The 21,411-nt window shown below is 55.3% G+C and overlaps 3 protein-coding genes across 3 annotated transcripts; all 3 read left to right on the top strand.

Annotated features, from left to right (window-relative positions):
- The first annotated feature begins 3,173 nt into the window (after positions 1-3,173).
- Positions 3,174-6,831, top strand: LOC142413709 (protocadherin gamma-B5-like). The gene has a single exon (XM_075510111.1). It carries the CDS (start codon positions 3,466-3,468, stop codon positions 5,965-5,967), a length of 2,502 nt encoding a protein of 833 aa, XP_075366226.1. The 5' UTR covers positions 3,174-3,465; the 3' UTR covers positions 5,968-6,831.
- A 1,880-nt stretch (positions 6,832-8,711) lies between these two features.
- LOC142414122 (protocadherin gamma-A10-like) lies at positions 8,712-11,246 on the top strand. The gene has a single exon (XM_075511023.1). It carries the CDS (start codon positions 8,712-8,714, stop codon positions 11,244-11,246), a length of 2,535 nt encoding a protein of 844 aa, XP_075367138.1.
- A 5,468-nt stretch (positions 11,247-16,714) lies between these two features.
- LOC142413708 (protocadherin gamma-B5-like) lies at positions 16,715-20,399 on the top strand. The gene has a single exon (XM_075510110.1). The coding sequence runs from the start codon at positions 17,024-17,026 to the stop codon at positions 19,529-19,531; it is 2,508 nt and encodes an 835-aa protein (XP_075366225.1). The 5' UTR covers positions 16,715-17,023; the 3' UTR covers positions 19,532-20,399.
- Positions 20,400-21,411: the final 1,012 nt, after the last annotated feature.

Raw genomic sequence — 21,411 nt, 5'->3', positions numbered from 1 at the left:
TACAACTCACACTCCCTCCAGATGGTTCCCCAATATCTTTCCAGTGAGCCATAATGCAACCCAAAGGACTCTTTTTCAAAATTCCACCTTGCTGGTTCCCCATTCTAAATTTGTACAACACAAGGACAAAACCAAAAACTAGAACACAAACACTTACACATAACAACTACTATCCCCAGATAGTAAATGTCGACATAAAGACAGATTTTCAAATACGCGTATGCCAGACATATACGTATATCACATACGCATATGTAAATCAAAATCAGATACAAATGCACAAACAAACGACCGTACTAACCAAATGATCAATACAAATACCAACCAAATGGCCAGTACAAATTGTACATGCAATTCGTATGCCACCCGGTGAGGTTCTCACGAACCGCAACTTATGAGTAGCTTCAAATGACCGGTCCCAAACCTCAAAAAGAATGCCTTTCTTACCAGTGGTCCTTGTCTTTCCCCGCATGGATCTGCCAAATCGGGGAGTCCCTCCAGAGAAGTCTCCGGGGCCGGCCAAGGGAGTCTCCGACTCAGGGGCTCCTGCAGCCGGACAGAGAGGGTCCCATCTGGGTCGCCAAAGCTGAAACAAAATTCGTGGAGACTACCCTTTAAAATCCAAATCTCCCAGCAGGCGAATCGGAGTTTCAGAGTGTTCCCAAAATAAAACTCAATAGCAACGGAGTTACTATTAAGCAGGCATCCTTTATTACAGCGCTGGGCAGCACTGGGAATTGCTCCACCATAAGTGCTCCGACAAACAAGCAGAATCACAGAGATTCTATATTGCAAAATCATGCATATTCATAAGATTAATTCATACAAACATGAGATTTCTTGGAACTCATTAATATATGTAAGTGTCTCTGAGGCATGTGTACTTAAGTCCTTAGGTGGTCGTTAGGGATCCTCTGGTGGTCGTTGGAGGAAGTCGGAAGTCTTCATCACTCTGACCGCTGACTGAACTTTGTCTTTACGCATGCTCAGTCCATTTTTGTCTTGCTCATACCTTCCTTGCATATCCAAAACCAGTTGGTTCTTGTGTAGCTTCTCCTTTCCAAGGACACAGGGTCTGAATAATTCCTTTTTATCTATCTACATTGCAACTATCTAAGCTAACCAAGGATTTAACACAGGCAAAGCATTCTTACTCTAATGATTATTGTTAGGAGGGGGGAAAGACCGTACGTAGGTTTCCTTCAAATAAAGAATGCTCGTTAGCAATTCTACTATCTAAGCTTCCTTACTTAAGGCCAACAATACTGACAGGCTAGGCTAAATTATCTGCGAAAGGGAAACTAAAAGGAAACATATTTACAACATTTCTTTTTGTCTTTGGGGATTTTAGCTCTTTTCACCTCCATTACTGATCTTTCATAATGGACTGAACAGGCTTTTAAGACTTCAAGAATATAATTAATGAGTAATATTACGTTGCTCTATTGTTTGTTATTCTGCTAGTTGAGTTGGTGATACATTGTGTCATTGCATTTTAAACAAAATAAACTAGTGGCAAATAAAAAATTACTGCTTTCAAGTTGAGAGAAAATCATACGTTAAGGTTCCCGGTGAAGGTCCACACAGGTTTTTTGTGCTGATCCTAGATCTTGCCAAAATGTCGTGACTTTGTACTGGTGCCTTTGCGTGTGGTAGGAATGTAAGCTGAGACATAACCTTATGCTTTACATGAACTAACCTTGTGGTCGTTACTCCTTTCTGCTGCCATCCATCAGGCACAAACTCACATGCGATATGCACGTGGGAAGAAAATGTTTCCCTCTCTGATGCAGGCTGGTTCTTAGCTGCGTCCTCCTGGGACTTAACTGTGGTGTGGCCCGCAGGCTTGGGTACAAGCTGGAAGACAAAATCCTGGAGCTAGGAGACATCAATCTCCTCTTGGAAACAGCGATTCGAAGGGTGCTTCGGTGTGTGAAGGTGCATGAAAATGTGTGTCTGGATTGTGATAGGCAATTCTTGCTATACAGGAGGCAGTGAACTGACCCCGACATGTTTCCGCAGACTCCCCCCGTCCCTATATAAATATCCACAGTCCTCTCTCGACCTCATATAGAGATGTCCACATGCTTGCTACCTCTTGACTCCTGAAACACTACAAATTCAAACCAACTTCTCGTTCTGATACGTTGTTGATTTGTTGCCGTGAGTAGTGTATAGGTGCATCTGGAGGAAAACAAATCCTCCACTGGATGAATGGCCAGAGTTAGCAGGAAAACATATTTTCTAACGACACCTTACTGAGAAGGGGAAGAGGTCTTCACATTGGCACCTACAGAGACTCAGCGTTGGTCTATATGCGAGAGCTACTCCACCGGCTAGGTAGTGTGGAGGGTTTTCTAACCATTTCTTGTCTTCTGCATAAGGGGCTGTGGTGATACGGCCCTCCTTCAGTTGTTTTTTTTTTTCTTAAAAAAAGAGAGACGTAAGAGAGACGACGTTTTAATGTACCGGTGACACACAACGGCTTTTCATGAGGGAGGGATCAGTCTGTTTTCTCTCGGCTTGTTCAAGCAACAGTAACTGCCGTCGACATTTGCCAGAAAATATTCTTAATATTTGAGACCCGCTGCAGTAACGGCCTGCTTAGGAGATGAGGACGTGGTTTGTCAGAGACACAGACAAAAGAAATTCGGGGCTGGGTTGTATGGCACTGATACGATGATGCTGGGTTTTGAATGTCGAAAGAGATGGGATCCCAGTGGGATGGGAAAACCCATCTCTGGGCTGGGATTCCCGGCTTTGTTCGTCCATCAGCGATCGCTGTTCAAAGTAGGAAAGCTGAGTGCTAGCTCGGGATCTCCCAAATATCGAAAATAAAACCACTATCTACGTGCAGTGCTGCAGCGTTCGTCCCGTCCTGCCATTTCCCTCCCGGTGGTGAGGAGAAGGCAACGGGGACACGCCCGCGCCCTCACACTAGAGACCAGTAAGATCACTGTGGGGCAGAGATAGAGATCCTGCCCCACATCCTCCGAGCAATGGGGGAGGATTTGTCTTGCAGAATACTTGCAAGTGTAAGAAACTCAGACAATGGGAATTCCTAGATGCACGGTTTCAACACAGATAGAAGTTTTCTGTTGCGCGCTGCTGACAACATCCGTGTTTTCCAGCCCGCGTCTGAGTGCTATTTAAGGGCGTGCGTAGTAGGACCTTCGGGCTGTTCTCTTCCTCTCGGACGCTGCGGTTCTCGGGCACCGACTCAGGGTGTCACTATTGGCCAAGGCGGAGAAGCGGCTCCGCCGGCGGCTCCTCCCCGGCCCCGGCGCCCGCGCAGTGCCGCTCCGCACAGAGCAGAGCAGAGAGAAGAGGAAGAACTGCAAGACTCAGCCCGTCCTCCGACCAGCAACGTGGATTTCATATATTTATTTCTCCCACGTACTGATTCAGCTGCTTGGAAAGCCTAATTTAAAATCGTCTGCGGAATACGCTTCAGCAAAGCAGAGAATGGAGGTCCGACCGGCAGCGCAGGGCCGGGCAGCCGCCGGTCGGGTCGCGCTGTTGGCCGTGCTGCTGCCAGTGTGCTGCCGTGCGGCGCCGGAGCGGATCCGCTACGCCATCCCCGAGGAGCTGGGCAGAGGCTCGCTGGTGGGGCCGCTGGCGCGGGACCTGGGGCTGAGCCCGGCGGACCTGCCGGCACGCAAACTGCGGATAGTGTCTGGTGACGAAAAGCAATACTTTACTCTCTGGGAAGATAATACAAATCTGCGGATAAACGAGAGGATAGACAGAGAGGGCATCTGCGGGGCCGTGTCGCCCTGTGTCCTCAGTTTGGAAGCAGTCGTGGAAAACCCTTTCAATATATTTCGTGTAAGCGTTACTATCCAGGATATCAATGACAATGCGCCGCAGTTTGACAGAGAATTTGTTGCCATAGAAATGATCGAGTCCACGCCTCCTGGGACCAGGTTCCCACTGAGCAGTGGCAGAGACCCCGACATTGGCGCGAACTCATTACAAAACTACCAACTTACCCCCAACCCGCTCTTCTCCCTTGTAGTGAGGGAGAGTCCTGATAGGACGAAACACGCGGAATTGGTACTGGAGAAAAGCTTAGATCGAGAAAAACAGAGAAATCACCATTTGATACTGACGGCGGTGGATGGTGGGGATCCAGTCCGATCCGGGACCACCCAGATTAAGATTAACGTGACCGACGCAAATGACAACGCGCCGGTATTCACCAAAGAGATCTACAAGGTTCGAGTGCTGGAAAACCTGCCAGAGGGCTCCTTAGCTTTTCAGGTGAAAGCTACTGATGGCGACGAAGGTACAAATGCAGAAATTACCTACTCTTTCAGTGACATGGCAAACAGTGCTCGCCAGGTCTTCACTCTGGACTCCAGGACAGGGGACGTGAAAGTTACAGGCCCCTTAGATTATGAAGAAGAGAAATATTATGAAGCGACTGTTGAAGGCAGGGACGGGGGCGGGCTGATTGCGCACGCCAAAGTGCACATAGACATTCTAGACGTGAACGACAATGCGCCAACCCTTTCCCTCCTGCCTATCTTGAACCCGATACCCGAAGACTCCGTCCCGAGCACAGTTGTAGCTGTGATCAATGTCCGTGACAGAGACTCGGGGGATAACAGACAAGTGAGCTGCAACATCGACGGCGATTTGCCTTTCAGACTAGAACCGTCAGCAGAGAACACCTACAAACTAATAACAGCCAGTGCCATGGACAGAGAAAAGGTCTCCGCTTACAATATCACCATCACTGCCAGGGACCGGGGCAGCCCGGCGCTCTCCAGCCGCGCGGCGCTGGTGCTGGAGGTGTCGGACGTGAACGACAACGCGCCGGTGTTCGAGGAGGCCGCCTACAGCGCCTACGTGGCGGAGAACAACGCGGCGGGCGCGCCGGTGCTGCGCGTGCGCGCGCGGGACGCGGACGCGGGCGCCAACGGGCGCGTGAGCTACTGGCTGGCGGGCGGCAGCGCGGGCTTGGCGCCGTACGTGTCGGTGGAGGCGCGGAGCGGCGCGGTGTACGCGCAGCGCTCCTTCGACTACGAGCAGTGCCGCGAGTTCGCGGTGGCGGTGCGGGCGCAGGACGGCGGGGCGCCGGCGCGGAGCTCGACGGCGACGGTGCGCGTCTTCGTGCTGGACCGCAACGACAACGCGCCGCGGGTGCTGTGGCCGGCGGCGGGTGCGGCGGCGGGCGCGGGAGCGGCCCCGGCCGCGGCCGCGGCCCCGGCCCCGTTCGAGGTGGTGCCGCGGTCGGCCGAGGCCGGGTACGTGGTGGCCAAGGTGGTGGCGGTGGACGCGGACGCGGGGCGCAACGCGTGGCTGTCGTACGAGCTGGTGCAGGCGCCGGAGCCGGCGCTGTTCCGCGTGGGGCTGCACAGCGGCGAGGTGCGGACGGCGCGGGCCGTGTCGGAGAGGGACGCGGCGAAGCAGCGGCTGGTGGTGGTGGTGAAGGACCACGGGCAGCCGGCGCTGTCGGCCACGGCCACGCTGCACGTGGTGCTGGCCGAGAGCTTGCAGGAGGCGCTGCCGGAGCTGAGCGAGCGGGCGGCGGGCGCCGCCTCGCCGGCGGAGCTGCAGTTCTACCTGGTGCTGGCGCTGGCGCTCCTCTCCGCTCTGTTCCTGCTGAGCGTGGCGCTGGCCGTGCTGGCGCGGGTGCGCCGGGCCGGGCCGCCCGCCGTCCTGCGCTGCCTGGGCGCGCAGCGCTTCTCCGTGGCCGGCGCCGCCTTCCCGGCCGACTTCTGCGAGGGCACCTTGCCCTACTCCTACAACCTGTGCGTGGCGCCGGGCCGCGCCGTCGCCGAGGGCGCTTGGCTGCCGCCGCCGTCGCCGCCGCTGCCCAGCCTGCCCGCGGAGGAGCTTCTCGGCGGGGAGCCCTGCGCGAAGCGGAGCCCCAGCAGCAGCGTCGGCGCGGGAGAGCCGCCCGCGGACCCCGACGCACCGCAGGTCTGTAAGCCCGCGCTCTCCCGCTGTTTTCCTTGAGCCTTTCTGAACCGCCGTCCCTACTGCCCTGGGGTTTTTTCAGGTGTTGTGGATGGGGAGTGCCCGTCCGTGTCTCCGTGAAGGAATGAAAGGTCGGGGTAACTCCCTTCCATTCAGAGCAGGCAGTTAGCGGCGGCGCTCCTTGGTGTATCGGTGGTCACAGGTTCAGGTTCAGCTGAGAGGTTTTGACTGCAACTGTCACTTGAACGGTGAACGCTGACCGTGGCAAATTAATGATTCTGCATAACGAAAAATGTGGTGGAGGCTTGGAGTTGGAGGCTTTTCTTTCCGGGTCTTTTTTTCCCCAAGCGATGTACTTGAAGCTGGTTGATAGCTGGATGGAACCCCGCTGTTTTCCCGAAGGAAAGGTGCGTGTTTTCTCCATGAATGGAGAACTTATAGGTTGTTCATCCGTAGTGAATGTTCCCCTCTTCCTCCGTGTGCCCTCTCATGTTTTGGAGGAAGGCTGGTGCAGAAATGGCAGCATTAATCGGACGGATAAATTATAACCAGGCATGATTCTTCCGAGTTCTTTGTACGGTTATTTCCCATTTTAACGGTGAGCACCAATCCTCACTGTGTAGCATGAAATCTGGGGATTCTGCATGATGGAGTCGGGAGAAGGGCTTGACCCTTGGCGTTGGAGATTTTTCCTTCCTGAAATGTGCGTGCTTTCTCCATGAAAGGAGAAGTTACAGGTTATTCCTTCCTGATGAAGGAGGGGAGTGTGGCCCATCTTTTGGTGGAAGGCTTCTTCAGAAATGGTAGCCCACGTGGGATGGGTTAATTTCTCCAGGCATTGTTTCTTTGTGCAGTTATTTGTCTTTTTTTTTTTTTTTTTAATTCTATCCTGGGTGGTAGTTTTATTGTTCCTGATCTGTCTTTCATACACAGTGTAGTATGAGATCTCAAAAAAAAAAAAAAAAAAAAATCGGCTTTTGTATTTCGGAGCCTGTCTTCTTTTCCTCTCCCCTTTTCCCAAAGAGAGGTGCTTGGACGTGGTTGATCGCATTGACAAGGCAATACAAAACCGAGGAAGTCGGTCTCTCAGCCATTTCTTGCAATAGTTGTTGTGTCTGCCCGTTTACAAGGAGAAGCCTCTACCCATATGTCTGAGAACATATCGACAACGACAAGGGCATACTCAAAACGACAGCAGTTAGGCATTTCGATAAAGTCCATTTGCACATGTGGAAATGGTCCCCACGCCTCTTATTACTTTGTTTACACCTGGATTTCTGACAAAATGAAAGCCCCTTCCTAGTCGTTCAAGCCATCGAATCCATTGTTTCAGTGTAAGTGTGTATAAACCATACAAACCCTGAATTAATGTGGCCTATTAAAAAGGGAAATCACCCATTAGAGTCCATTAACTTTCCTTGCTCAGTATTAGCTGCAGCTTTGGGTGTTTAATGATGTAGGCGCTAGCTCAGTGACTTGACTGAAGCATTGCATTGCTCTCATCCCATTCCAAAATACCGCTGAGAATAGACGACTATCGGGAAAGTAGACGCACAAGAAAAATTTGGAGCAAACCAACCCTGTCGTACGGCTGCAATCACCCCCTGTTTGCTGTTGTGGGCCACAGAATGAGCATAGGAGCAAAGGCAGATGTACCTGTTTTTCTTCTTGCTGCACTCGCAAAGCCATTTTCCCCGGAGTCTGCGGGAGGCCGAGCAGATGATTCTGGCCAGGTTCACTGCAGGTGCTTCCTGCCTCCTGGGTAGCTGTCGTACAATCAGTGCGAAGTGATCAGGTGACCTGTAGCCTGAAACCGGGGTGGGTGGGACAGAATGACTTTCGAGCAACAGGGGAGCGTTCTTCTTTCTGTACTGTGTTCCCAGGAAGGTCTTCTAGGGAGAAATCCCTGAGCACGGCGCAGGTGCCTGAGCAAGTTCACTTCCTCAGGAGCTGTACGGGTTTAGGGTCTCAGTTTCAATTGACTGACCCCACCTTCTTCAGCCCTTACATGTCTGATCTCAGTCAATGGTTGTGGAGTAGATAATTTGGAGCGTGTTCCAGATGAACGGAAGTATTTAAAGAAAAGTTGCTGCCGTTTCGGCTAATGAGTCTGATATCTCTGGTTCTCCGTGGGGCGGGTCTGAATGTCGTAGTTGGAATTTCAGCAAGCGTTTTCTTATGCATTGAAGCTAGACAGCTACAAAAATTCGTGGCAGAGATTGTGCTTTTGAACGAATGGGCCAAGACTCGTAATATTCTGCACGTCATATTACGAAAGAGTATTTTACTTTACATAGATGGGCATTAGCGAGTCCTTTTTCCCGTGCGGTAGAAACACCACGCCCACGGGAGGCCTCAGCCTTCCTCCTGGTTGTGGTCGCCTGGAGGATGAAAGAGGAGATGGGCTCGAGAAACCGACGTCTCCGTGTGGACTGTCCGGTCCCCGCGAGCTGCGCGTGGGAAAGGCAGGGCGGGCAGCGCTCGGCAGCGCTGGGTGCCTGCAGTGCCGGGAGGAGGCTGCGGGCGCCGCTGTTGACCGAGGAGGAGCGGGAGGAAGGCCGGAGCGCTGGAGGCAGCCCCGCCCGCTGCGGCTCGGCTCGCTCGCTCGCTTGCTCTGTAGCTGTCTCGGCGGCCGGGCGGTCTGCGAGTGTCCCCGCGGTGCGGAGCCGTGCTTCAGCGAGGCGGAGGGGCCGGCGGCAGCGGCCGGGAGCGGCGAGCCGGATCGGCGGGCGGCGGCGGGGAGCTGCCGGCGGTGGTGCGGTGCCGGCAGTGCCGCGGCGGCGATGTGCGCGGCGGGGAGGTATCGGGGCCGGCGGGAGCGAGCCCTGCTGTGGTGCGTGCTGGTGGCGGCGTGGGAGGCAGCGTGGGGGCAGCTGCGCTACTCGGTTCCCGAGGAGATGCCGAAGGGCTCGTTCGTGGGCGACGTGGCCAAGGACCTGGGGCTGGAGCTGCCGGCGCTCCGCCACCGCGACCTCAGCATCTTGGACAAAGGTAGGACGCAGTATTTCGCTCTGCACGGGAAGACGGGACATTTAGTGACGGCGCAGAGGATAGACAGAGAACAGCTGTGCCGGCTGTTGGAAAAGTGCATGCTGCGGTGTGAGGTGATAATGGAGGGGGAAATGCAGGTTTACGGAATCGAAGTGGAAATCACGGACATTAACGACAACGCGCCCAGCTTCAAGGAAATCGAGCTGGAGGAGAGAATGAGCGAGACGACAGCCCCAGGGTCGCGGTTTCCCCTGGCCGAGGCTCACGACCCGGACGTGGGACGGAATTCGCTGCAGAGCTACGAGCTGAGCGGCGACGAGCACTTCTCGCTGGCCGTGCAGGCGGGCCCCGGCGGCGATCAGCGTCCCGAGCTGGTGCTGGCGAAGGCGCTGGACCGGGAGGAGGCGGCGTTTCACGAGCTGGTGCTGAGGGCGAGCGACGGCGGAGAGCCGGCGCGGACGGGCACGGCGCGGATCCGCGTGGCGGTGCTGGACGCGAACGACAACGCGCCCGTGTTCAGCCAGGCGGAGTACACGGTGCGTGTGCCGGAGGACGTGCCCGTGGGCTCCGTCCTCGTCACCGTCACGGCCACCGACGCCGACGAGGGGCTGAACGGGCACGTGAAATACTCATTGAAGAAAGTGTCGCACATCGCATTGGAAATGTTCCAGCTGGACCCCGAGACAGGAGCGATCAGTCTGGTGCGGAGCCTGGACTTCGAGGAAGGCGACTCCTACGAAGTGGAGGTGCAGGCACGGGACGGCGGCGGACTTTCCGACACGGCGAAAGTCGCGATCTCTGTGACCGATGTAAACGACAACGCTCCCGAACTGACAGTGTCGTCGGCGCTGAGCGCGATCTCTGAGGACGCCCCGTCGGGGACGGTGGTGGCCCTGCTGCACGTGCAGGACCGGGACTCGGGGGCGAACGGCGAGGTGCGGTGCAGCATGGCCGAGCGCCTCCCGTTCCGCCTGGAGAAGTCCTTCGAGGACTACTACCGCGTGGTGACGGCGAGGGAGCTGGACCGGGAGGAGGTGGCGGAGTACAACGTGACGGTGCGGGCGGCGGACGGCGGGTCGCCGGCGCTGCGGAGCAGCGCGGTGCTGGCGCTGCGGGTGCTGGACGTGAACGACAACGCGCCGGTGTTCGCGGAGGCGCGCTACAGCGCGCGGCTGCCCGAGAACAACGCGGCGGGCGCGCTGGTGCTGACGGTGCGGGCGGCGGACGCGGACTGGGGGCAGAACGCGCGCGTGCGGTACCGGCTGTCGGAGGGGCGGGTGCGGGGCGCGCCGCTGTCGTCCTACGTGTCGGTGCAGGCGGAGACGGGCGCGCTGTACGCGCTGCGCTCCTTCGACTACGAGGAGGTGCGCGAGGTGTGGCTGTGGGTGCGGGCGGAGGACGGCGGCGCGCCGGCGCTGAGCAGCAACGTGTCGGTGCGGCTCGTGATCGTGGACGAGAACGACAACGCGCCGCAGGTGCTGTACCCGCCGGCGGCGGCGGCGCCGGGCGCGGGCTGGGCGGGCGTGGAGCTGGCGCCGCGCTCGGCGGAGCCCGGGGCGCTGGTGGCCAAGGTGGTGGCGGTGGACGCGGACGCGGGGCAGAACGCGTGGCTGTCGTACGAGCTGGCCAAGGCGACGGAGCCGGGGCTGTTCCGCGTGGGGCTGCACAGCGGCGAGGTGCGCACGGCGCGCTTCCCGCTGGCCCGCGACGCGGCGCGGCAGAGCCTGGTGGTGGTGGTGAAGGACCACGGGCGTCCGGCGCTGTCGGCCACGGCCACGCTGACCGTGGTGCTGGCCGAGAGCGTGGCCGAGCTGCTGGCGGAGCTGGGCAGCGCGGCGGCGGCGCCGGGCGAGCCGGCCGGCAGCCTGACGCGGTGGCTGGTGGTGGCCGTGGCGGCCGTGTCCTGCCTCTTCCTCGCCTTCCTGCTGCTGCTGCTGGCGCTGCGCCTGCGGCGCTGGCGCTGGCGCCGCTCGCAGCTGCTGGCGGCGGGCAGCGGCGCCTTGCGCGGCGTCCCGGCCTCGCACTTCGTGGGCATCGACGGCGTCCGCGCCTTCCTGCACTCCTACTCGCACGAGGTGTCGCTCACCGCCGACTCACGCAAAAGCCAGCTCCGCTTGTCGGGCGGCAGCTGCTGCGACACCCTCCCGGCCCGGCCGCTGCCCGACGAGCCTGCGCCGCTGCTCGCGGAGGACCCTGCCAGCACCCGCCGCGCGGACCCCGCCGCTCCCCCGGTGAGTTCCTCTGACGAGACGTTCTCCGCAACGCTTCCCTCTGCTGCTTCTCTGCCCGTTCCCCCCGTGTTCTGTGTCCTGCCTAGGGAGGTTTAGTTACGAGGAAGGCAAAGCTTTGCTCAGGAACGCGCTGTGTGCTGGTGCCTCTTGCTCCGGGGAGGTGAACGTGGGATTGTGTCTCAGCGTTACAGTTGGTGTGGGAGGCAGGAGAAGTGGGGCTACTGTTGCCTTGAACTTCTTAAGCGCGAGGCTTTGTCGTGACTGAGTTGCACGCTGTTCCTTGATCCAGCCCTGCTTGGAGGCATGCTCCTCTCTTACTCTTAGACCCTTGATGTTTCTTCCCAGAAGACTAGTGAGCAGGCAAATGTCTCTTCCTTCTTCATACAGATATGTAAAGAGATCTCTGTGAAGTCCGTGGCATGATCCTGGTGCACGTTATAGGGAAATGGTCTGGGCAACTGGCTCTTTGATGCCGTGTGCTTGCAAATTATAAAGGTCAAAGAACACCATGCAAGTTGTGAAGGGTCGGAAATGGGAGTCATGGGAGCTGTTCGTGAGGGGCTGTTGAAGGACACAAGAGGGATGGTTTGCTCCTTTCCCTGTTCAGTGCCCAGCTGTAGTATCATGCAATGTGAATTTTGGCTTCCCAAGTAAGTTTGGCCTAACGCATGTTATTCCAGCTGTATTGGGAGCCCTGGGAGGTTCTTCCTGTGTGTTTGCAGGTTGTCATCAATTCTTCACTAACAGCTTAATTATGTACTTATGACAAATGTCATAGTGAGAGCCTTGGAAAGAGCAAACTGTGTATTCGCTACCTACTAAACACCTGAATTATGTACCTACCTTAAGTGCCACAATCTAGAAGTGTATGTTCCGATCCCTTCCTTTCTGCAGGTGTTAAGTTCTTGACTTGCTCGTTGTAATGATCTGAAGGAGGGCCTTTGTCTCTGATAATGTGTGGAAGATCACCTCTGTTACCTTTGCCTGACTGTCCTGTACGTGCCTTTCATGTTTACAGCTGTAAAGAGAAAGACATGTTCGTAGACGTGTTTCCTTGAAATATCACTGGGAGAAATGCTGTTGCTTGTCACGTGCACGTGCTGAGAAGTCAAATATTGTCCCTGGTAAGGAGAAGTTGTCTGAGCAACTTGTCTTTCGATGGAGTCCATCTGCAAATGATGAAGATCAACGGCAACCATGCAATCTGTGAAGGGTTTGAGGGGAGTCTTGGGGGTGCTGTGTGTGAGGAGGTACTGGTGGAGACATGGCATGTGTTTTGTTGATTCACAGGGTTTATTGCTGAACTACTGAAAATGAGTCTGAAGGTGTCTTGTTTTTGGATGTTGTGAGTTCATCAGTTTGCTTTCCTATTGCATGATGTTCCCTGTGAATGGTAGTTAAATTCTTCCCTTGAGGTAAAGGTGGGCCGCTGTGTGTCTGATAACGTGTCTGAAGATGTCACTGGAACAAATGTTCTTGCTTGTCACATACAGATGGTGAGAAGTTTTGGCAGTATCAGCAAGAGACTGGCTTCGAAGCAGGAAAAGAGGGGGTTGTATGCTCCGTCTGCCTGGGCGGTGCTTTAATATCATGCCTAGTGCCAAGGCCTCTGTCACTTACACTAAACCCCCTTTTCCCGCATCCTGAAAGGGGATGACAGTCCTCTGACGAGTTTGGCTGCAAGCAATAGCCATGGAAGTGCAAACATGACTCAGGGGTTCTATTTCTAGTAACTGCTGTGTGAAACGTCATTTTTCCACCTATATGTCCTTGTAAGACTGTGATGTAGAGTTTCATCGTGGTGGTATTAAGCTTTTCCCAGCCTTGACTAACCTTCAGACATTATCAATGGCTCATGCTCATGTGAGGTGCCTGCTGATGTTTTGTTGGTATTAAAATTGGTGGGGATGTAGGGGATGGGAGGGTATTTTTGTCAGGAATTCCTGGGTTTGGGGCTTGTTATTTGAAGCATGTGCAAGGAAGTTACTCATTTTATCCACCATCACGCTGGATACAGCTTTTCCTGTGAGTGGTAGGTATTGGGCATAGAAGTAAGCATTGCATTAACAGTTGCAGAGTCACATATCTTCCAAATTGCCTGTGTGCTGAGGAGGAAAGATGGTGCCTTTGAGCTGATACTGACGACTGAGGCTTTAACCAAGCTGCATATCGCTTGTGCCCTTTAGAACATTTTATGTTTCTTGAAATGAGTGTGATGAGCAGAGAAGTCTCCATGCCTGCGTCCATGTTGTGATCCTTGTTCTCTGTAAAGAGAAACTGTGTGCGCAGCATGTCTTTCAGTGATGTCTGTCTGCAAAGTTAGCTTCCCTGTTACATGATAGTGGAGCACGTTGAAGCATTCTGTCTGCACAGAGACAGGGCAGGTGGAAGAGTTTGCTGTGGCTTAGCTTGAAATGTCTACAAGGTAGGTGTAAATGTTCCGTTTCTCCTAGTTGCTATATGGGTCCCGTAGTTGTGGTTCTGGCCATTTTCCTTTTCTTCTTGTCCAAAGCAATGACTTGGAGAGCTGTGCCTATGGTCTTTGGTGTGAACTCCTGTGTGATGCTCCCATGTACTTTTTCCCAGCTGGATACTCTTCTTGTGTACCTACTACAGTTGACATAATCTGACATGTTCAGCTATGATGCCTTCACTTCTGTTGGTTTCACATTCCTTCCTTGTTTCTTCTCACGTTCTAAAACTGGGCCTCAGTTTGGCTGATAGTCCTTCAAAGAAGAGATTGGTTAAAATTATCAGGCTGGGGAGCACTTTCCTTCCATACCTTGAAGGTGTACAGCTGCCAAGAGAAAGACTTTGACATACTTCTGTTTCCCTACATTTGACATACTTTGACATACTTCTGTCACTGAATGAAATGCTCTTTTGCCTGTGGCTGATACATGGCCAAAAGTTGGGTATTATCCATGGTGCAACAAAAAGCTGTGAATGCAGAGCAAGGAGGGTGAGAGTCCGGTTTTGAACTATAGGAAAATAGGTGGGCCATGTGGCTTTGGCTGAGCAATGACTTGATGTCATGCCTGGTGCCAAGGCCTGTGCCGTTTATGCTGTGGTCGTGGTTTCCCTGTCCTGAAAGGCAATGGTAGTCTTCCAGTCATAAAGTATTTGTGCAGTAACTGTGCGTGTAGAACAATGATGCGTGGGTAGAACAGCTTACAATTCCTGTGTGAAACCTCCTTGATCCATCTGTATCTCCCTGTACCATTGTGATGTAGAGTTTTTTCATAGCTGTAATTACACTTTCTTTCAGGCCTTTGTTTCCTGGAAGGTGATGGTTCATTTCCTCCATTTCTGGAGAGTGCTTTTGCATTTGAAACTGTGCGTGTTTTTTGGCAGCAAAGGCTTACTTCAGCCACCTAAGACAGAATTTTATGTGTGAGGAGAAAGAAGCAGAAGCTAAAAGAGAATCTGCTGTAATTTCTCAGAAGACTTGGCTTGAGAATGAGGCCCATGATAAGGTGTTTACGGTTATGGCTTCATATTTGTGGGAGATGAGCAGGCCACATAGTAGGAAAATTGCTGAGAGCTGATGACTATTTCTTAAAAGGAAATCCCGTACTATGTAGTCCAGAGTAGGGCTTGAGGGCCGCACTTGCAGCTTGACATACGAATGACTTCTGGGTGCTCTCAGGGATGAATTTCAACACCCGCAGTGAAGACCAAGAAGACTTCCCGGTGAGTTTCTCTGACAACACTTTGTCTTCTAAGGCTTCCTTGCCTTGCTTGCCTGATTTATGTTTTTCTTTACCTGGACTCATATGTATGTAGGTTTACTTGTAACTATCAGCATAGCTTCGTTTAGCAATGCGCCGTGTGCTAGTGTGTCTTGCTCTTGCTACAGTGGGTGTGAGAGGCAGGAGATGTGAGGGTATCTTTGTGTTCTGTTATTGTTGGGTGAAGTAGATGTAAACATGACCTTAGGAGAAGCCGCATCTCTGTGGAACAGTGTGTGTGATAAAAGAGGGGAGGAGATTCCCCCTAAACCATTGGTTGATGACCCATTCTGTATTGGATGACCACTCCCGTTTTAGTTTGGCCGTTTATAATTCGTGTGCTTTAGAATCCTTCTGTTTCTTCTCAGAATGTTGGTAAGCAGACAGGCAAATGTACCTGCCTTCTTGGTGTGACTGTAGTGCATTGTGCTCTGATGATATGCTGCTTCTGCTCAATAAGTTGGGCCTAAGAAATATTATTGCACCTGATCCATTCATTTGTGTATGTTTCTAACTCTTGCTGCCCAGAAATCCAGTCATACCTTGGGCTGTATCACAACTAGTGTGGTGGTTCTCTCCCTCTACTCGGCTTTCATGCGACTCACCTGGAGTACTGCGTGCAGCTCTGGGGCCCACACTACCAGAAAGATATGGACCTGTTAGAGTAGGTCCAGAGGAGGACCCTGAAAATGGTCAGAGAGCTGGAACCTCTCTGCTATGAAGAAGGCTGAGAGAGTTGAGGTTCTTCAGCCTGGAGAAGAGAAGTGTGTGGGGAGACCTTATTGAACCTTTTCAATATATAAAGGGAACTTATAAGAAAGACAGAGAGTTTTTACCAGGGCCTGTCGTGACAGGATAAGAGGCAATGGTTTTAAACTGAACGAGGGCAGGTGTAGGTCGGACATAAAGAAGACATGTTTGATGATGAGGGTGGTGAGACACTGGAACGGGTTGCTCAGAGAAGTTGTGGGTGTGTCACCATTGAAAGTGCTCAAGGTCAAGTTGGATGGGGCTTTGAGCAGCCTGATCTAGTGAAGGATGTCCCTGCTTATGGCAGAGTGGTTGGAATAGATGATCTTTAGAGGTCCCTTCCAGCCCAAACCAATGTTTGGTTCTATGAAAGACTTGACGTGGCTTTGCACTTTCCCCTTGTCAGCCCCTCAAGTATGGAGACACAGAAGAAGGAACTTTTGTGAAACAGACACGAAATAATAAAGGTTGTTCTGCTGTCTTAGCACAGAGCTATAGACATTACCTGTGGGGTGAAGTATATTTCTCACGGTAATTGTTCTTGCTCCCTACAAGAAAAATCAACAGTGGGACAAAAGTCAGAGACACCCATGAGCAAAAGAAAGAAATTCAGGGATGATGGAAAGGCTTTGCAGGCCCAGCATGACAGGACTGAAATGACATTTGCTTCATTCTGTTTGTGATTGCTTGTTGATTACTCCATGACAAATATTTCCCTCTTGGTATTTGTCCCATGTATAAAAGCAGAATTGAAAGTACCTGAGAGAGTGCTATAAAGCTCTTGAAGTCTTCCCTAGTTATAATATAGTTTCGTGCTCTTACAGTTCCACCTTGATTTTATTAAGGGCAGCTGAGTTCCTTTCTTTATTGCTCTGCCATGCAGATTTCCCTCTGACTATTCATTGCGGCTCAAGGAGATGACCTAAAAGTACCCGACAGCATATTTTAGTTTTAAACGTGTTTGGAGTTCCATTAGGCAAGTGCTTCTGCGCTTCCTGATTCTAATAAAAAGGAGACCCCAAAGCTGGATGCAACCAGTAAACACCGGTGGAAAGCCCGGGCCCTTGTGAGCGCGGTCGTGAGCCAGCTGCAGTGGCGCCGCGGCGCCTCCGGGTGCCGCTGTTGGCCGACGCGGAGCGGCGCCGGAGCCGCAGCCGCTGCAGAGTCCTGCCCCCGCAGGCTGCTCGCTCGCAGGGCGCCGGCCAGAGCAGCAGCGGCACGGGCAGCAGAGGCGAGAGGCGGCGCGGCGCGGGGAGCAGCGGCGTCCGAGCCGGCGCCGAGATCGCTGCCCTCCGGCGGCCCCTGCGCTCGCTGCGGAGAGCGGCTGGAAGGAAGGCAGGGAGGGAGGGAGGGCAGCGGCAGGAAGGAGGACCGCGGCGAGCGCTGCCGAGAATGGCGAGCAGGCAGAGGCCGAGCCGCCGGCGAGCGTCCGGGCGAGTGCTGCTGCCCGCTTTGCTGCTGTGCTTGTGCTGCCGGGCGGCGCCGGAGCGGATCCGCTACGCCATCCCCGAGGAGCTGGGCAGAGGCTCGCTGGTGGGGCCGCTGGCGCGGGACCTGGGGCTGAGCCCAGCGGACCTGCCGGCACGCAAACTGCGGCTGGCGTCTACGGCTAACAGGCAGCTGAAATACTTCGCGTTGAGCGGGGAGACCGGGAACCTGTACGTGAGCGAGAGGCTGGACCGGGAGGAGATGTGCGGCGAGTCGGCGTCCTGTTCCGTCAGCTTCGAGGCGCTGGTGCAGAACCCGCTGAACGTTTTCCACGTCGAGGTGGCCATCCAGGACGTGAACGACAACTCCCCGGCCTTCAGCAAGGCTGCTCTGGACCTCGAGATCAACGAGTTCACTTCTCCTGGTGCTCGTTTTGCGCTGGAGATGGCCCGAGACGCGGACGTGGGAAGCAACTCGCTGTTGACTTACGAGCTCACTAGCAACCCGTCCTTCACTCTGACCGTGAAGGAGAGCGCGGGTGGAAGCAAGCAGCCGGAATTAGTGCTGGAGAGAGCGTTGGACCGTGAGAAGCAGAGCTCCTTTGAGCTGGTGCTGACGGCGGCGGATGGCGGGGACCCCGTGAGGTCCGGGACTGTGCAGATTCGGGTGAACGTGACGGACGCCAACGACAATGCGCCCGTGTTCAGTAAAAGCGTCTACGAGGCGCGAGTGCGGGAGAACCTGCCGGCGGGGTCGCTGGTGCTGCGGGTGCAGGCCACGGATGCGGACGCGGGCTCTAACGGGCGGGTCTCCTACTCCTTCGGCAACGTCCCGGACGGCGTCCGCGCGTTGTTCAGTGTGGAGAGCGACAGCGGCGAGGTCAGGACGGCGGGGCCGCTCGATTTCGAGGAGAAGAGTAACTACAGGCTGAGCCTGGAGGCCAGGGACGGTGGCGGGCTCACCGGTCACTGCGAAGTGCAGATAGACCTCACGGACGAGAACGACAACGCGCCCGAAATCACGATGTTGTCGGTATCGAGCCCGGTGCCCGAGGACGCGCCGGCCGGCACGGTGGTGGCCCTCCTGAACGTGAACGACCCGGACTCCGGGGAGAACGGTCAGGTGTCGTGCGAGCTGTCGGGCGAGGCGCCGCTGTCGATGGTGGCGTCGTCGGGCGGCTCGTACAAGGTGGTGACGGCGAGCGCGCTGGACCGGGAGCAGGCGCCCGAGCACCGGGTGACGGTGGTGGCCAGGGACCGGGGCAGCCCGGCGCTCTCCAGCCGCGCGGCGCTGGTGCTGGAGGTGTCGGACGTGAACGACAACGCGCCGGTGTTCGAGGAGGCCGCCTACAGCGCCTACGTGGCGGAGAACAACGCGGCGGGCGCGCCGGTGCTGCGCGTGCGCGCGCGGGACGCGGACGCGGGCGCCAACGGGCGCGTGAGCTACTGGCTGGCGGGCGGCAGCGCGGGCTTGGCGCCGTACGTGTCGGTGGAGGCGCGGAGCGGCGCGGTGTACGCGCAGCGCTCCTTCGACTACGAGCAGTGCCGCGAGTTCGCGGTGGCGGTGCGGGCGCAGGACGGCGGGGCGCCGGCGCGGAGCTCGACGGCGACGGTGCGCGTCTTCGTGCTGGACCGCAACGACAACGCGCCGCGGGTGCTGTGGCCGGCGGCGGGTGCGGCGGCGGGCGCGGGAGCGGCCCCGGCCGCGGCCGCGGCCCCGGCCCCGTTCGAGGTGGTGCCGCGGTCGGCCGAGGCCGGGTACGTGGTGGCCAAGGTGGTGGCGGTGGACGCGGACGCGGGGCGCAACGCGTGGCTGTCGTACGAGCTGGTGCAGGCGCCGGAGCCGGCGCTGTTCCGCGTGGGGCTGCACAGCGGCGAGGTGCGGACGGCGCGGGCCGTGTCGGAGAGGGACGCGGCGAAGCAGCGGCTGGTGGTGGTGGTGAAGGACCACGGGCAGCCGGCGCTGTCGGCCACGGCCACGCTGCACGTGGTGCTGGCCGAGAGCTTGCAGGAGGCGCTGCCGGAGCTGAGCGAGCGGGCGGCGGGCGCCGCCTCGCCGGCGGAGCTGCAGTTCTACCTGGTGCTGGCGCTGGCGCTCCTCTCCGCTCTGTTCCTGCTGAGCGTGGCGCTGGCCGTGCTGGCGCGGGTGCGCCGGGCCGGGCCGCCCGCCGTCCTGCGCTGCCTGGGCGCGCAGCGCTTCTCCGTGGCCGGCGCCGCCTTCCCGGCCGACTTCTGCGAGGGCACCTTGCCCTACTCCTACAACCTGTGCGTGGCGCCGGGCCGCGCCGTCGCCGAGGGCGCTTGGCTGCCGCCGCCGTCGCCGCCGCTGCCCAGCCTGCCCGCGGAGGAGCTTCTCGGCGGGGAGCCCTGCGCGAAGCGGAGCCCCAGCAGCAGCGTCGGCGCGGGAGAGCCGCCCGCGGACCCCGACGCACCGCAGGTCTGTAAGCCCGCGCTCTCCCGCTGTTTTCCTTGAGCCTTTCTGAACCGCCGTCCCTACTGCCCTGGGGTTTTTTCAGGTGTTGTGGATGGGGAGTGCCCGTCCGTGTCTCCGTGAAGGAATGAAAGGTCGGGGTAACTCCCTTCCATTCAGAGCAGGCAGTTAGCGGCGGCGCTCCTTGGTGTATCGGTGGTCACAGGTTCAGGTTCAGCTGAGAGGTTTTGACTGCAACTGTCACTTGAACGGTGAACGCTGACCGTGGCAAATTAATGATTCTGCATAACGAAAAATGTGGTGGAGGCTTGGAGTTGGAGGCTTTTCTTTCCGGGTCTTTTTTTCCCCAAGCGATGTACTTGAAGCTGGTTGATAGCTGGATGGAACCCCGCTGTTTTCCCGAAGGAAAGGTGCGTGTTTTCTCCATGAATGGAGAACTTATAGGTTGTTCATCCGTAGTGAATGTTCCCCTCTTCCTCCGTGTGCCCTCTCATGTTTTGGAGGAAGGCTGGTGCAGAAATGGCAGCATTAATCGGACGGATAAATTATAACCAGGCATGATTCTTCCGAGTTCTTTGTACGGTTATTTCCCATTTTAACGGTGAGCACCAATCCTCACTGTGTAGCATGAAATCTGGGGATTCTGCATGATGGAGTCGGGAGAAGGGCTTGACCCTTGGCGTTGGAGATTTTTCCTTCCTGAAATGTGCGTGCTTTCTCCATGAAAGGAGAAGTTACAGGTTATTCCTTCCTGATGAAGGAGGGGAGTGTGGCCCATCTTTTGGTGGAAGGCTTCTTCAGAAATGGTAGCCCACGTGGGATGGGTTAATTTCTCCAGGCATTGTTTCTTTGTGCAGTTATTTGTCTTTTTTTTTTTTTTTTAATTCTATCCTGGGTGGTAGTTTTATTGTTCCTGATCTGTCTTTCATACACAGTGTAGTATGAGATCTCAAAAAAAAAAAAAAAAAAAAAATCGGCTTTTGTATTTCGGAGCCTGTCTTCTTTTCCTCTCCCCTTTTCCCAAAGAGAGGTGCTTGGACGTGGTTGATCGCATTGACAAGGCAATACAAAACCGAGGAAGTCGGTCTCTCAGCCATTTCTTGCAATAGTTGTTGTGTCTGCCCGTTTACAAGGAGAAGCCTCTACCCATATGTCTGAGAACATATCGACAACGACAAGGGCATACTCAAAACGACAGCAGTTAGGCATTTCGATAAAGTCCATTTGCACATGTGGAAATGGTCCCCACGCCTCTTATTACTTTGTTTACACCTGGATTTCTGACAAAATGAAAGCCCCTTCCTAGTCGTTCAAGCCATCGAATCCATTGTTTCAGTGTAAGTGTGTATAAACCATACAAACCCTGAATTAATGTGGCCTATTAAAAAGGGAAATCACCCATTAGAGTCCATTAACTTTCCTTGCTCAGTATTAGCTGCAGCTTTGGGTGTTTAATGATGTAGGCGCTAGCTCAGTGACTTGACTGAAGCATTGCATTGCTCTCATCCCATTCCAAAATACCGCTGAGAATAGACGACTATCGGGAAAGTAGACGCACAAGAAAAATTTGGAGCAAACCAACCCTGTCGTACGGCTGCAATCACCCCCTGTTTGCTGTTGTGGGCCACAGAATGAGCATAGGAGCAAAGGCAGATGTACCTGTTTTTCTTCTTGCTGCACTCGCAAAGCCATTTTCCCCGGAGTCTGCGGGAGGCCGAGCAGATGATTCTGGCCAGGTTCACTGCAGGTGCTTCCTGCCTCCTGGGTAGCTGTCGTACAATCAGTGCGAAGTGATCAGGTGACCTGTAGCCTGAAACCGGGGTGGGTGGGACAGAATGACTTTCGAGCAACAGGGGAGCGTTCTTCTTTCTGTACTGTGTTCCCAGGAAGGTCTTCTAGGGAGAAATCCCTGAGCACGGCGC

Source organism: Mycteria americana, chromosome 8 (genome assembly GCF_035582795.1).
Source record: "Mycteria americana isolate JAX WOST 10 ecotype Jacksonville Zoo and Gardens chromosome 8, USCA_MyAme_1.0, whole genome shotgun sequence".
Lineage (NCBI taxonomy): Eukaryota > Metazoa > Chordata > Aves > Ciconiiformes > Ciconiidae > Mycteria > Mycteria americana.
Note: the sequence above shows the minus strand (reverse complement) of the source record. Positions and strands in the feature narration are given on the sequence as shown.

Bases quoted from the DNA above. Each gene is read 5' to 3' on its own strand.
- LOC142413709 (XM_075510111.1), top strand. From the start codon at position 3,466: ATGGAGGTCCGACCGGCAGCGCAGGGCCGGGCAGCCGCCGGTCGGGTC.
- LOC142414122 (XM_075511023.1), top strand. From the start codon at position 8,712: ATGTGCGCGGCGGGGAGGTATCGGGGCCGGCGGGAGCGAGCCCTGCTG.
- LOC142413708 (XM_075510110.1), top strand. From the start codon at position 17,024: ATGGCGAGCAGGCAGAGGCCGAGCCGCCGGCGAGCGTCCGGGCGAGTG.